We start from the raw sequence: 14,386 nt of genomic DNA on the forward strand, positions 1-14,386 counted from the left end.
CTAGTAAACTTTATATATATTTAATATATATACATGCGCATTGAACAGACTCAATATTAAGCCCTTGAGCACGATTGTTAAATCAGTATCTAAATCAGAAAATAATCGAGCTTTCTCATAAATTATTGTTGAACTCAATTGCAAATAAAAAATTTTTAAACATATCAATATATAATTTTAATTACAACATCAATGGACTACAAGTTATTTTACTTTTTCTCTGAATAATTTGCAATGAAAAAAAAAATAGTTTTACAAAATATTTACCGAGTAATTTAGACAGTAAAATTGTGTTACTATCTAAATTAATTTATAAAAAAATTTCTTTAAATAGCTAGCAATTTTTTTCTTCATAAATATATTATAATAAATATTGGATAAAAAAAAAAAGGAGCTTTAAATGAAAAATTTATCATGGAAAATTACACAACAGAGACATTAAATATATATATAGAAAATAAATAAATATATGTATACTGTCTCAGCAATTTTCATCGATTGTACCGAGTGAGTGGAAACTTTGTTAAAGCTCACACGACCCTAATCGATTTTTTTTTTCCTTTTACTCTTATAAAAATATATATCAAATCAAAGATTAAACATATATACACTATCGCGTTAAAATATATTTTCCTCTTTTTTTTTTCCCAGTGAATTTTTGAATAATAATATATAGAAAGAAAAAAATATAGGGAGATATATTTCACATGGCATTTGTGAAAAAATAAATGTTAAATATTAAACTTGATGATAAATAAACCATGTGTAGATCGAATTGTAAAATGAACATTTGCAGTTGGATTTGGTAGGTTAAGCTTTTTCCGATGAAACAGAGGGGACAAATATCATCTGACATTGCAGTAAATATATAGTACAGAACGAAATGATCATGATCAACTAAAATACAACAGAATGTTCTTATTCTACTGCCAATGACATGCCTCTTTTTTTTTTTTTTCTCTTTTCGGAGGGGTCATTGACCATGGTGTGTGCATCAAAAACTTGTTCTTATATATATCTAGCCGTCAAATTTTCAGCCCCTCAGCCCTTCTTACATTTACCCAATAATCTATCTCTTGCAGATTCCATTCCAAATATCGTATATATACCGTAACTGCATTGCAGCTTTGATCTATGAAAAAAAAAATATATTTATAACAATGGTACGACTTCAAAATTAATGCCAGTGGTCGAGGGTAAAATGTTACAAAAAAAAAAAAAAAAGGGAAAGAAGGGACACCATCATCATCATCAGACATCCGGAAGATGCTTTTACAAAGGGGAATTCTCTTTTGCTTGCTTTTGCTGCTGCAATTTCAAGAGATCCTGATATTTTATTTATTTTTTATATTTTTTGCTTACCCTCTATTTGTCGGGGGTAATAAACTCGGAAAAAATATATATATATATATTTTTTTCGTCACAGGGAAAAAAAAAAAACAGGACATGAATCATTTTTTGTTGAAGAAAAATCAAATGTTATAAAAACATAAATTCAATCCTTGAACGCATGAACGTTTGTAGAATATATAAATAAAAAAGTTTGAAAAAGAATTTTGTCTTTTGAAGCAATGCTATGTAAAGAATGCCATTATTTGTTGGAAAATTATTTTAGTTATTATTATTTTTACTTGTAAAGTTTTATTGAATTCAAATATAATTTATTAAAATATTTTAAATTAAATAATTAATTAGTCACTGAGTAATTGTTCAAAGTTTGAATTTATAAATTTAATAATTTTCACTGGTAGGGGTTACGGAATGTCTGTTTCATTCCAGTGGTTGAAAAAAAAAAACCAAATAATTTAAAACTACAAAAAAAAAAAGCAGTCACATTTTAAAATATTGACCAACTTGTAAATATAAAAACGTATGATTCATAAATCATATTATTTATTAAATCATAAATTTTCCAATCAAATTGAAAATATAAAAAATAATAATTTTCAATTTGTTTTGCTATATTCAATATAAAAATAAATTTTCAACTTTCATAAAAGCTCAAAAAATAAAACAAAATTTAACAACAATTTCCGGATTGAAAGTCGCAGCGTATCACCTCCTGGGTGCTTGAAACTTGTCGAATATATTTTTCTCTATAATACATTCAAAAAAGAAAAGACAAGAAAAAATGTACATAGAGCTTTAATATGTATATGTGTCGCATTGTTACATATACAACTTTGCAAGCACATTCATATATTAAAATAGAAAAATATGCCTCGGGTGGCGCGCGACTCGTTGCCGCGTCTGGCGTTATTATCGATTGGCAAAATGCGCGAGGGTTGGGTTTTAAAGAGGGAGATATCCCCGCTTGTTGTCCCCGGTTCGTTGGTTATCATCATAATATATACATATATATTATATATGTATATATATAAAAAGGAATAAGAGTGTGCAGCACTGTACTATCTGGTGCGGTAACAGGTGTTGGTCTACTGGTGGCCCGAACGCTGTAAAATCGATGCATAGCGCATCGCCGAGGCGACCGGGACTTTGGTGTTCGTGTGTCGACGCCACTGTTGAGCTCGTTTGACTTAGGCTTCCTACCCTTTTTCATCTTCATCATTATCATCATCATCATCATCTTCTTCATCTTCTATTTTTTTTCCAACACTTTTAACGCATTCAATTAACATTAACTATAATGTTTAATTTCAACTAATATATAATTTATTTAAAATATGTTATTATATTTTTTTCAAAATTAATTATTAATAACATGCATTGAGATTTTTTTTCATTTCAATATTTGAGGGTGAAAAAGCTCTCTTTCATTCATTTTTTTTTTTTTTTTCATTCTTCCTTATTTTCCCTGATGGATAAATACTTTTTAAATCTTTAAAACTTTTATGTATATACATAAGGGTGGTTTTTTTTATTTATTTTTTATTTGTTGCTGTAATTTTTCATACAATTTTCATCCCTTATGTGATATTTAAGTTTAATATTTTGTTGTGGTGAATGTGTATATGTGTACAATTGTATAAATGTATATATTATTGCATGAAACTACCCCCGCAACGAGCAATAGCGTAGACTTTATATAACATTTGAATATATATATATCAATGAAAGACGCAGGCGCCCTGAGGTTGAAACACGGGGGCGTCACGAAGCGCCAGTTGCACCCCAGCCACACCCGGACGAGCCATGTAGTCGGTGTACCCTCCGCACTACGGCGGACAATTGTTGCTTCTGCGCCCACAGGTGGTGTGTTACCCTTCTTTAAAAAGTATCCTTCGATGACTTAAAAATAATTTTCATTATAAATCATTGAATATTCAAATAATTTAAATTTCATAAACAATATATAATTTTTAAAGTGAAATTAAGAAATAATTGTGTTGGTATATACATTTTATTGTGATATACAAAAGAGCTTGAATTTGTTGGCTGTCTATTGGTGGTGGTGGTGGTGTTGGTGGTGTTGGTTTTTTTTGCATTGAGTAGTGCCGGTTTTGCGAAACTCGGTACTAGTGGTGGTTGGTGTTGGTGGTGGTGTGGTGGTGCTCCAGGCCAAGCAAATAGGGGTCGCTCACTAAGGGTGGGAGATCTCGGAGGGGTAATTTTACATTTTAACCAGCAATCCCTTTTTTTTCCCCTTTATCCAAATCAAGATTATCTTTCGTCTATTTAAACTAAATAAATCAAACTAATACCAAAAAAAAAATAATTATATTTTAATCAATTTTAATTTACTTAAAAATTGACAAATTCAATAATTATTTATATAATCAAATTATTGATTTAATTTGTTTTCTTTTTTTTTTTTATTTTTAAATTCTATTTTATTTATTTCTTGTTTTTTTTTTTTATTTTGAATATAAAATTTTTTAATTCAATATGCTCAAAATAAATTTTCTTTCTTTGAATTAAAAAACAACCATTTATGAAAATATAAATGGTTAATTTGAAAATTGTGAGAAACTTGTTAATTATTTTGACAATGTTGTAATAGTTGGAATTATTATCGACCAAATAAGTAGCGTCGTATAACCGACCTGTTGTCCAACTTGTTGCTCGTCCTGTGGCATCCACCCTCAACAAGACTCATTGAAGTTACGTCAAGATATATCGTTTGAATTATTAAATTAATGTCATATTATTGATTAATCATTTACAAAAATAAGTGAACAAATGACATTGATATAAGACAATAATGTATTTAATAAAATGTATAATATTATATATTTATTATCAAAAATAATTATAATAATTTGGCCTCAAAAAATCATTGAAATGCATCAACAAAAAAAAGATCAATATTTTGGAGATCCAAGATATATACGACAAAAAAGAATTTATTCAAGCTATTTTACATGTGATTTATCAAATGTATTAGCAATAATCAAGTGACTGATTAATAATTGATTAATATATTATTGAATAAATACTTCCACCCACGTGAATACAACGAAAGCAATATTTAAAACAAGGTAAAAGCTGGAGATTAAAATAAAAAAATTAAATTTAATTAAATAATAATAATAGCAACTAATAATAATTAGATAATAAAAATTAATTTATCAATTAAGAATTATTTGTTCAAGTCAAATTGACGACCACATTTGAAGTAAATTAAAATTTAAAAAAAAAAAAAAGTCCACATTTTTTTATCAAATCCATATTTTAATATTTTAAATTTAATAAATTGGTAAAAAATAAACGTGCAACGATATAGAATTTAAAAAAAAAAAAAATAATAATTATTATACATATTTATAATTTTATGTTTATTGGAGAATTGGGGGAAAAAAAAGATTAAAAACAAGATTAGTGTTTACATTTTTATAATATATAAATAAATTGATAATTAAATCAACAATTGAAATATAAAAAAAAATAATAATCAAGATGCCGAGGTGTTATATGGTCAAAAAAGCCTTGTGCAACAAGTACATGAGTACAACTAGGGGTTTTGAACCTTGGGGAAGAAATAGAAATTCACCACCTTTAACAAATCAACAACAGCCGGAAATACCAGCTGTTTCTGAACAAATTAAAGGTAAAAAATTTGGATTTTTAAAAATTGATATAATATATTAATAAATTTAATTATATAATATCAAAATTATGATAATATAAATTACATAAAATAAAATAAAATCCGTTAGTTTATTTTAATTAACCAACTGGAATTTTAAAAATTAAAAAAATAAAAATAAAAACGGTATTAAATTTTAATTAGCTGAGAAAAAAAAAATGTTAATTTTTGTTATTTTTTATTTTACAGAAAAATGTGTTATAGTCCAGAATAAAAATATTCCAGTGTCAACGGAAACTTGTCGAATTGAATCACCATTACCATCATCACCATCACCACCACCGTCACCTCAACAGCAAGAATCACCTGATTCTCCTTCATCTAAAGAAGAATTTCATAAAAACCAAAAACAAGAACAACAACAACAGCTAGATCACCCTTTTCCATCTCAAGAAAAATGTAATATACAACAACAACAACAGGTAGATCAACAAGAACAACAACTACAGCAACAGGAACAACAAGAATTACAAGAAATACAAGAAATACAAGAATTAGATAACCCTCAATCATCTGAAGAAACATTTTATATACTTGAAACAAGTTCCAAAGATAGATCTTTATCTCTTTCTATGTGTCCACCTCAAACATATGAAAAAAATTTAACAATTGAACATCTTATACCACATAATAGTGTTATTCAAGAAACTCCACTATTTCGTGATAGATCAGCTGCTGAAACAGAAGCAGCACATGATCTTCTTGAATTATCAAGATCATTACCACCATTACCACATCCAAGTGTTGCTATTGGACCTCAAGATGTCATTGAAACACCAGTTATTAATGAAAATGTACAAGAAATAAGTATTTATCAACCAGAATCATCAATTTATCGTGTTAATACAATTGATATTGGTGGTAATACAGCAACTATTTATCAACAACAACCAACTGGTATTATTTATGAACCATCATCAACAATTGTACAACAAACACCAAATGGTGTATTTATACCTTTATCTCCAGTACAAGAAATTTTATTTACATATAGTTCATCAAATGATATACCATCAATAATAACAAGTGCAACAACAACAACACAACCAGCCCTAGAAGCACCACCATTAACACCACCAACATCTGAATGTAGTTCTGATATTGAAAATAATAATCCAAATTTACAACCAAAATTACAAGATAAAGAAGTACAAACAGTTATTGAACAAACTGAAATTAAAGCTGCTTCATATACATATGATACACTTATTGTTGCTGATGGAAGATCAAAAAATAAAAAAACAACAGTAACACCAACAATCACAACAACAACAACATCATCATCATCATCATTATCGTCTACGTCAACACTAGCAACATCAAAAATAAATGGACAAAGTAATAATGAAACTGATGATAACACTGAAGCACCAGAAACATCAAAAGTTGGTCGTTATGTTTGCTGCGAGTGTGGTAAGTTTTAATGAACTAAATTAATAATAGAATACCAAGGAAACATTAATTAATTATTTGTTTTTTTTTGTTTTTCACAGGTAAACAATATGCAACATCATCAAATTTATCAAGACATAAACAAACACATCGTAGTATTGATTCACAGTCAGCTAAAAAATGTATACATTGTGGTAAAGCATATGTTAGTATGCCAGCATTGGCAATGCATGTATTAACACATAAATTAACTCACAGTTGTGGTGTTTGTGGAAAAATGTTTTCACGTCCTTGGTTATTACAAGGACATTTACGTAGTCATACTGGTGAAAAACCATATGGTTGTGCACATTGTGGTAAAGCATTTGCTGATCGTTCAAATTTACGTGCACATATGCAAACACATTCATCAGATAAAAATTATGAATGTCCAAAATGTCGTAAATCATTTGCACTTAAATCATATCTTAATAAACATCTTGAATCAGCATGTCAATTGCGTGAACCTGGTGATGATAGTAGTAGTAATGATATTGATACACCATCACCAGTACATCCAACAATACATTCAACAAATATTACTGTCAATTAAAAATGACATTTTATATATAACTTAAATAAATTAAAGCTCAAATAATATTATATATTTATTTGAATATAATAATTAATAATATTATATATACTAATAATTTTGTAAGTTTAATTTTGAGTTATTAAAAGAGCCAAAAGTAATTAAGACAAATGCTTTTTTTTTTTTTTTATTTATTTGAGCTTTTAGTTTGTCAGTAGAAAAAAAATAGAAAAAAAAAAAGAGAGAAAATGTATTGGAAAATGGAAATAAAAAAAAGACAGATTTCCGTTATTTTTCAACGGATAAAAACACGTTGACCTCGATCTCTAAAGTTGGTTTCATCCAACACACAGTAATATCGATTCACATCTGCGGTTGTATGTACCATGCACCCCGTTGAGGCTTATCCCCCCGAGGGTCCCTCAAACTCGGGGGCGGAATTGTCTTTTTTATATATATATATTATATTTTTTTTGTCATCATTTTTTATCGCCCTTACTTTTTATTATTATTTTTTTTTTTTTCTCTTTACTTCTACTCTTCTACATGTACTTTTATTTTATTTTTATGATTTTTTTACTTTGTCCTCGATGTCGTATGGGCACGACAATGAGTCGAGGACAGTACTTGAGTCTATCATGGACACGTCAAGGCGCCACGAGAGACTGAAGTTGAAGATACAAGGGTTGAAAAGAAATAAAAAAAAAAATGATGATGATGATAAATTGGAGGGATCTAAGAAAAGTTGAATAATGTTGAAAATATATATAATTTTTCAAATAACATTTTAAGAAAATGAAACAAATAAAATAAATTAACAAAAAAAATATATTGCAGTTACTACGTGACAGTAAATGAACATCAGTAAAAAAAAAAATGAAAAAAAATAAATAAAAATTGGCTTCCTTTTATTGATCGAAATAACAATATTTTTACGAAGCCATATCGCGTGTTTGAAGCTGCTTTATATTTTTTCATTGAAGGGTTTTACCCGAGCTACCGATCGAGTGTCGAATTGTATGACTACGATCAAAATAAAATAAATAAAATTGTATAAAGACTTGCATGGGATTCAGGGTAGTTTTATGACAAATTATCAATCAAATTTTGATTAATTATTGTCGTAAATGCAGACTGGTTTTGAGTCAAAAAAAAAATATAAAAAATCATTATTTTTTTAGTTGTTAAATTAGTGCACGAATCTCTTTAAATACGTCCAAGCTAGTCAGATTTAAAAATATAAAAAAAAAAAAAAAAAACTCTTCTAGTCATGCATTTGTTATATTAATTAATAATAATTATTATTTTTATTTAAAAAATTATTTAAATAATATCAGTCAATATATAAACTTGAATTTTTTTTCCTGAAAAAACTAAGTCAAATCTAGTCAAATTAATTTTTTTTCAACAGCAAAAATTTGTTATTAATTTATATTTTAATCGAAATTTTAATTTATTGTAAAAAAAAAAAAGCAATGTAGTCGATTTTAAAATATTTATTTTTACACGAAAAGAAAAACTAATTTTTTAAAATAAAAAAATTAAAATGAAACATTGATTAAACAAATCAATTGTTCTAGTATTTAATTTCTAGTCTTTTATATTTGTTATATTTTTATTTAACAATTAAATATTTTATTTAAAAATTAGGAATTATAGTTTTTCAGAAATTATTTGTGTATCAATGTAATTAATGTTGAGTGGATGAAAAAAAAAAATGGACAAAATTCATTTAATTATGGCTCTTTAAACAAAGCAATTAAAAAAAAAACAAAAATCAAAGTCAATGATTGTCAGTTATTTAAAACAACGAGTATTTTCATATCGTGTTTTTCTCAAACAAAAATAATAAAAAAAATACTTGTTCTAGTATTTAAAAAAAAATAATAAATTATACTCAAATGAAAAAAACGCTTAAAAAAAATTAAATAAAAATCCAATTAACAAATTTTTTTCGATAATTCACAGTCAGTTCAATTAAGTGACATAAAAATCAATTAATAGCCATTAAAGCTAATGCCAGTACAGTCAATCGAATATATATATAGAAATTAAAAAAAAAAAAATTAATAAATAATAATAATTATATAAATAAAAAAAAAATTACAAAACAAGTCGTAACAGTAGTCAATAAATAATGTGTAGAAAGTTTTCTCGAAAAACAAATTGAAGAAAAAAAAATAATCGTCAAATCTAATAATTAATAATTCACCACGAAAAAAAAAAAAATATATAAAAAAAACAAAAAAAAATAAAGCTTTTAAAAGTAGTATTCAATGACGATAAATTATTATAAATTTTAATAATTCAATGCATTAATTAATGTCAAATATAATGTATACCACAGAGAATGACTTATAACAATTACGATAAATTAATGTTGGATGTGATTACGTTAACTTTTATGTCAGATTATTTTTAATTTATCCAACAAAAAAAATATACATATACTCTTGCTGTGTATGATTCATCTCAAAAAAAAAAACAAATAAAAACAATTCATATTTATTTTTTTTCTTATCACAAAATGTTATCAAAAATATATGTTTCATATTTAATCAGAATACACTATACATATTCAAGTATTAATTGTCAAATAGAAAACTTGAAAAAGAAAAAAAAAAAAAAAGTGGAATTTAAATAATATCTACTGATATAATTATAAATGTACCAATTGATATAATTTTTTTTTTTTTTCTTATTACTTGCATACTGAGATCAAAACTAAACATGAAAAATATCTAAAGCAAATTTTTAATAACTAAAAATTAATCATTGATAAAAAAAAAAAAAAAAAGAAATTAATTATTATTTGTGATTGAAAAACAATTTTATCTGACGTAATTATTAAAATTGAAACATTATCTGACGTAATCATTAAAATTAAAACTTAAAAAACATTATTTGACATTATTCAAAAATGAAAATAAAAAACATTTAAATAAATTATAAAATCAAATTTGCGAGGAGATAGAATCTAGATTAGTGTGATACAAGGTATGACAAAGCAATAAAATTTAGTGATTGTATGATATTTAATTATTAATTAAAAATAAGTTTATTGTACTTTTGGAACCTATATATATATAACTTATTCAAAAAATCAATATAGTTTTGTAGAATGCGAAAAAAAAAAAATAATAAGAAATGAAGAAAAAAATGTAAAAAAAAAAAAAAAAAGGAAAAAAAAAAAAGAAATAACAAAATTAATTAATAATTTAATGATGAACTTTTGTTTTTTAAATTTAAATTATACTGTTGTATGATATAAAAAAAAAAAAAAATTTAATTGTAATATTTAATATAAAAAACTACTCAATAGACAGCGATAATTATTTATAAAACTGATTTTGAGGCCGATCAGTTCAAATGATAATACCACTTAACTTTTTGATTTAAAATTTATCTTTTTTTTTTTAAATAATAGATTGAAGAAAAAAAATATGCACCGAAAATATGTACTCGATAATAATAAATCAAATTAGTTAATTGAAAAAAAAAAAAAAAAATTATATCAGTAAATACAAAATTATAAATTGAGGGTTGCGAAGGGGCCGATGAATTATCTACCGGTGCCTTTATCAAATAATTTGAAAAAATAAATTTAAAAAAAAAAAATCAAGTCAAATGTGAGTAAAAATAAAATAAATAGTATTGAATTATTTCTCAGGATCATTGTGATTACTGCAATAAATAATTTAAAAAAATATTATCACATAAAAACATCTTGCAAAGAGGGATTTAAAAAATAGAAGATAGATGAAAAAATAAATAATATTGTAATAAAACACATTATTAAAATGGACCATATCAAAGTGCGGAGGTGGTACGACGGTGCCTCGTAACCTTTGCATAAATAATTAAACCTAATTACAGCTAAACATTGAAAATTTAAAAAAAAAAATAAATTTTAAAATCAAGTTAAACAATATTTATAATTAAACAAAAAAACAACAAAAAAAAACCACTTATGTACTTACAGTATTCAAAGGTACCAAAAAAAAAAAAACCTTAAAATTGCACCAACAAAAAAAAAATTTGTAAAACTTTATTTATTAAATTATACGTTATGAAATGAAAATGTTTTAAAGCTTAATCATTCACTCATTTGAATAATAATATTTATATAATTCTCAATTTTTTTTTTTTTACATTATAATCAATGTAGTCAAATAATTTTATATATTCATGTAATTATTTTATAGTTACATGTTATATTTATTTTTTTTTCGTTTTTGTTTTTCGTTTTTTTTTTTTTACTATTATACAAAGTGTGATTAAAGACTTACACAAAAGAGCTATGATCTACAGACGAAAATTTTCAATTAAAAAAAAAAAGACAAGGAAATGCAAAAAAAAAAAAAAAAAACAAAATAAAACAACTTACAATTCTTACAAAATTTTTGGGCTTTTATTTTGTTGCTGATGCGTCAGTTGTTGGTGGTGTTGAAGTTTTGTTTTTTTCATCATCTTTATTATTTATATCTTTATTTTTATTTGAATTACCTTCGTCAGTTTTTGAAACGTTCCAATCTTTAAGTCCTTCTGGTAATGTTGTGTTTTCTTCGAATGAACCAGTACCCTCAACAAATTGTTCATATGTTGATTTTTCAGGGAATGGTCTTGGTCCCAATAATTCAATCATGTCATCTCTGCTTAAAATTTCTTTAGCCAATAATCTTTCTCCTACTTTTACAACATCTTCTTTGTGTTTTAATAAAAGTTCACGAGTTCTATCATATGCTCTTTTAATTAAATTACGTGCTTCTTCATCAATAAGTTGAGCAGTATGTTCTGAGTAAGGTTTATCCATAACCATATCACCTGGTTGAGGTTGTTCAAAGCTTATTTGTCCAATTTTATCATTCATTCCATAACTGACAATTTGTGAATATGCAATTTTTGTTATTTTTTGTAAATCATCTTGTGCACCTGTTGTTATTTTATTAAAAAATATTTCTTCTGATACACGACCACCAAGTGTCATACACATTCTATCAAAAAGTTGATCTGTTGAATAGAGATATTGTTCTCTAGGTAAATATTGTGCATAACCAAGACCTTTACCACGTGGTATTATTGATACTTTTAATAAAGGATCAGCATATTCTAAAAACCATCCACAAACAGCATGTCCAGCTTCATGATAAGCAACAGTTTTTTTTTCTTCTGGTTGTAAAACATTAGTTTTTTTTTCCATTCCAGCAACAACACGATCAATTGCTGATTCAAAATTTTTAAGAATAATATCAGTTCTTAAATCACGTGCAGCAATTAATGCTGCTTCATTACAAACATTTGCAATATCAGCACCAGTAAAACCAGGTGTTAATGATGCCATTTTTCTAGCAAGTTCATCTCTATCAAGATTTGTTTTTAATGGTCCTAAATGTACCTTAAATATTGATGCTCTACCTTTAATATCAGGTGCTGGTACAAATATTTGTCTGTCAAATCTACCAGGACGTAATAATGCATTATCCAATATATCAATACGATTTGTTGCTGCTAATACAACAACATTTGAAGTTGTATTAAAACCATCCATTTCAACAAGTAATTGATTTAATGTATTTTCTTGTTCTGAATGTCCAGAAAAATTTCTTCCACCTCTTTTTCTACCAACAGCATCAATTTCATCAATAAATAATATACATGGTGCATGTTTTCTAGCCATAACAAACATATCACGTACTCTTGATGGTCCAACACCAACAAACATTTCAAGAAATTCAGATCCAGATACAGTTAAAAATGGTACATTTGCTTCACCAGCTGTTGCTTTTGCTAATAATGTTTTACCAGTACCAGGTGGACCAGTTAATATTGCACCTTTTGGTATTTTAGCACCAAGATCAATATATTGTTGTGGATTTTTTAAAAAATTAACAAATTCCATTATTTCAATTTTAGCTTCTTCACAACCAGCAACATCACGAAATCTAACACCAATTTCATTTGGATTTATTAATTTTGCTGTTGAATCCATAACACCACCAAATAAACCACCTTTTTTACCACCTTTACCACCCATAAATGCAGCTGAACGTCTTAATCCACCAATTAATAATCCTAATATTAATAATGTTGGTAAATATGATACAATTGTAGATCCTTCAATTTCAGATTTATAAATAACTGGAAGATGATTTTGTGGTTCAATATTCATTTCAATTTGTGCATTTTCTAAATTTCTTTCAAATGTATCAGCACTACCAATATTAAACCACAATGAATTTGAACCATCAACTGTTTGACCAGGTAATAAACGTACTCTTACCCATTTTTTATTAACAACTTCAAGTTTTTCAACAACACCACGACTAAGATAATTATAAACAAATTCACGCCAAGTTATTTCTTTACTTCCAACTTCAAAAAATACCAATGAACCAATAAGTGTAGCAGCACCAATAACACCAGCAATTATCCATTTTTCTTTATCATTACCATCATATGATTTTCCACTACCACCACTACCACTTCCTCCACTACCTCCTTTTCCACTTGAACCAAATAAATTTGTCCAATATTGTCCAGCTGATTGTGATGATGGTGGTGGAATTTTGTGTTCCTTATTTGCATCAGCTGATGCATTACTATCTGTTTTTTTTTCTTTACCTATAAATAATGATACACAGTTTATAATAAATTTAATTCAATTTAAATCACCAATTTAAATAAAAACAATAATTACCTCGATTATTAAATTTTTCAAAACCTTTTGCTGAATATACTATAAATTGTTGAAGTACTCTTTCAATACTTTTTGGAGGATTTTCTAAAAATAATTTCCATTGTCGTGGAAGTGATTTTTCAAATTCAATTAATATTGGAGTATGTTTTTGTATTGATAAATTTCTGGACATCTAAAAAAAAAAAAATAATACATATTAATAGTGTTTATAAAAAACTAAAATTTACCATATTTTAAAAATGCCATTTTTAATGACACTATTATAACTTGTAAAATATTATAAATAATTTTTTAAATTAAATTTTCTAATTAAGATGATGTTATTTAGTATAATTGTTGCATCTTCTGTCACAATTGAGTATGTTATATCATAATAAATTACAAGATAATAATAATTTTTAAGGTTATATATATTTATAATTAAATAATACCTGTGCTCCATTAAAATTTCCATTTTGCACTAATTTTAATAAATTACGCTCCAATAATTTAAAAGTCGATAACGATAACTGTTTAGCCATTATGTGTTTACCATGTGTAATTTTATAAAAATTAATTTGTTTAAATTGTTTTTATTGTAAATCTTTGTACAATTATTCACCGGCCATTCATCATCTAAGCACTCTCGCGTGTGTGCACCTGATAAAAACAGATGATTGGCTGATTCCTAAAAGTGCCT

General features: G+C 26.0%; 2 protein-coding genes across 2 annotated transcripts; one reads left to right on the plus strand and one right to left on the minus strand.

Annotated features, from left to right (window-relative positions):
* The first annotated feature begins 3,137 nt into the window (after positions 1–3,137).
* Positions 3,138–9,102, plus strand: LOC122857023 (fez family zinc finger protein erm-like). The gene is made up of 4 exons (XM_044158992.1): positions 3,138–3,565; positions 3,962–5,008; positions 5,237–6,460; positions 6,541–9,102. The coding sequence occupies exons 2-4, from the start codon at positions 4,858–4,860 to the stop codon at positions 7,029–7,031; spliced, it is 1,866 nt and encodes a 621-aa protein (XP_044014927.1). The 5' UTR covers positions 3,138–3,565; positions 3,962–4,857; the 3' UTR covers positions 7,032–9,102.
* A 1,929-nt stretch (positions 9,103–11,031) lies between these two features.
* On the minus strand, positions 11,032–14,364 carry LOC122857025 (AFG3-like protein 2). The gene is made up of 3 exons (XM_044158994.1): positions 14,139–14,364; positions 13,708–13,879; positions 11,032–13,631 (listed from the first exon to the last, which is right to left on the minus strand). Exons 1-3 carry the CDS (start codon positions 14,226–14,228, stop codon positions 11,422–11,424), a joined length of 2,472 nt encoding a protein of 823 aa, XP_044014929.1. The 5' UTR covers positions 14,229–14,364; the 3' UTR covers positions 11,032–11,421.
* Positions 14,365–14,386: the final 22 nt, after the last annotated feature.

This window comes from Aphidius gifuensis, linkage group LG5, assembly GCF_014905175.1.
Source record: "Aphidius gifuensis isolate YNYX2018 linkage group LG5, ASM1490517v1, whole genome shotgun sequence".
Lineage (NCBI taxonomy): Eukaryota > Metazoa > Arthropoda > Insecta > Hymenoptera > Braconidae > Aphidius > Aphidius gifuensis.

Excerpts from the sequence above, each read along its gene's own strand:
- LOC122857025 (XM_044158994.1), bottom strand. The coding sequence starts at position 14,228 with ATGGCTAAACAGTTATCGTTATCGACTTTTAAATTATTGGAGCGTAAT. Across the intron at positions 13,880-14,138 it reads GAAATTTTAATGGAGCACAG|ATGTCCAGAAATTTATCAAT; the intron begins GTATTATTTAAT and ends TTTTTTTTTTAG. Across the intron at positions 13,632-13,707 it reads TGAAAAATTTAATAATCGAG|GTAAAGAAAAAAAAACAGAT; the intron begins GTAATTATTGTT and ends CATTATTTATAG.
- LOC122857023 (XM_044158992.1), top strand. The coding sequence starts at position 4,858 with ATGCCGAGGTGTTATATGGTCAAAAAAGCCTTGTGCAACAAGTACATG. Across the intron at positions 5,009-5,236 it reads TGTTTCTGAACAAATTAAAG|AAAAATGTGTTATAGTCCAG; the intron begins GTAAAAAATTTG and ends TTTATTTTACAG. Across the intron at positions 6,461-6,540 it reads TTATGTTTGCTGCGAGTGTG|GTAAACAATATGCAACATCA; the intron begins GTAAGTTTTAAT and ends TGTTTTTCACAG.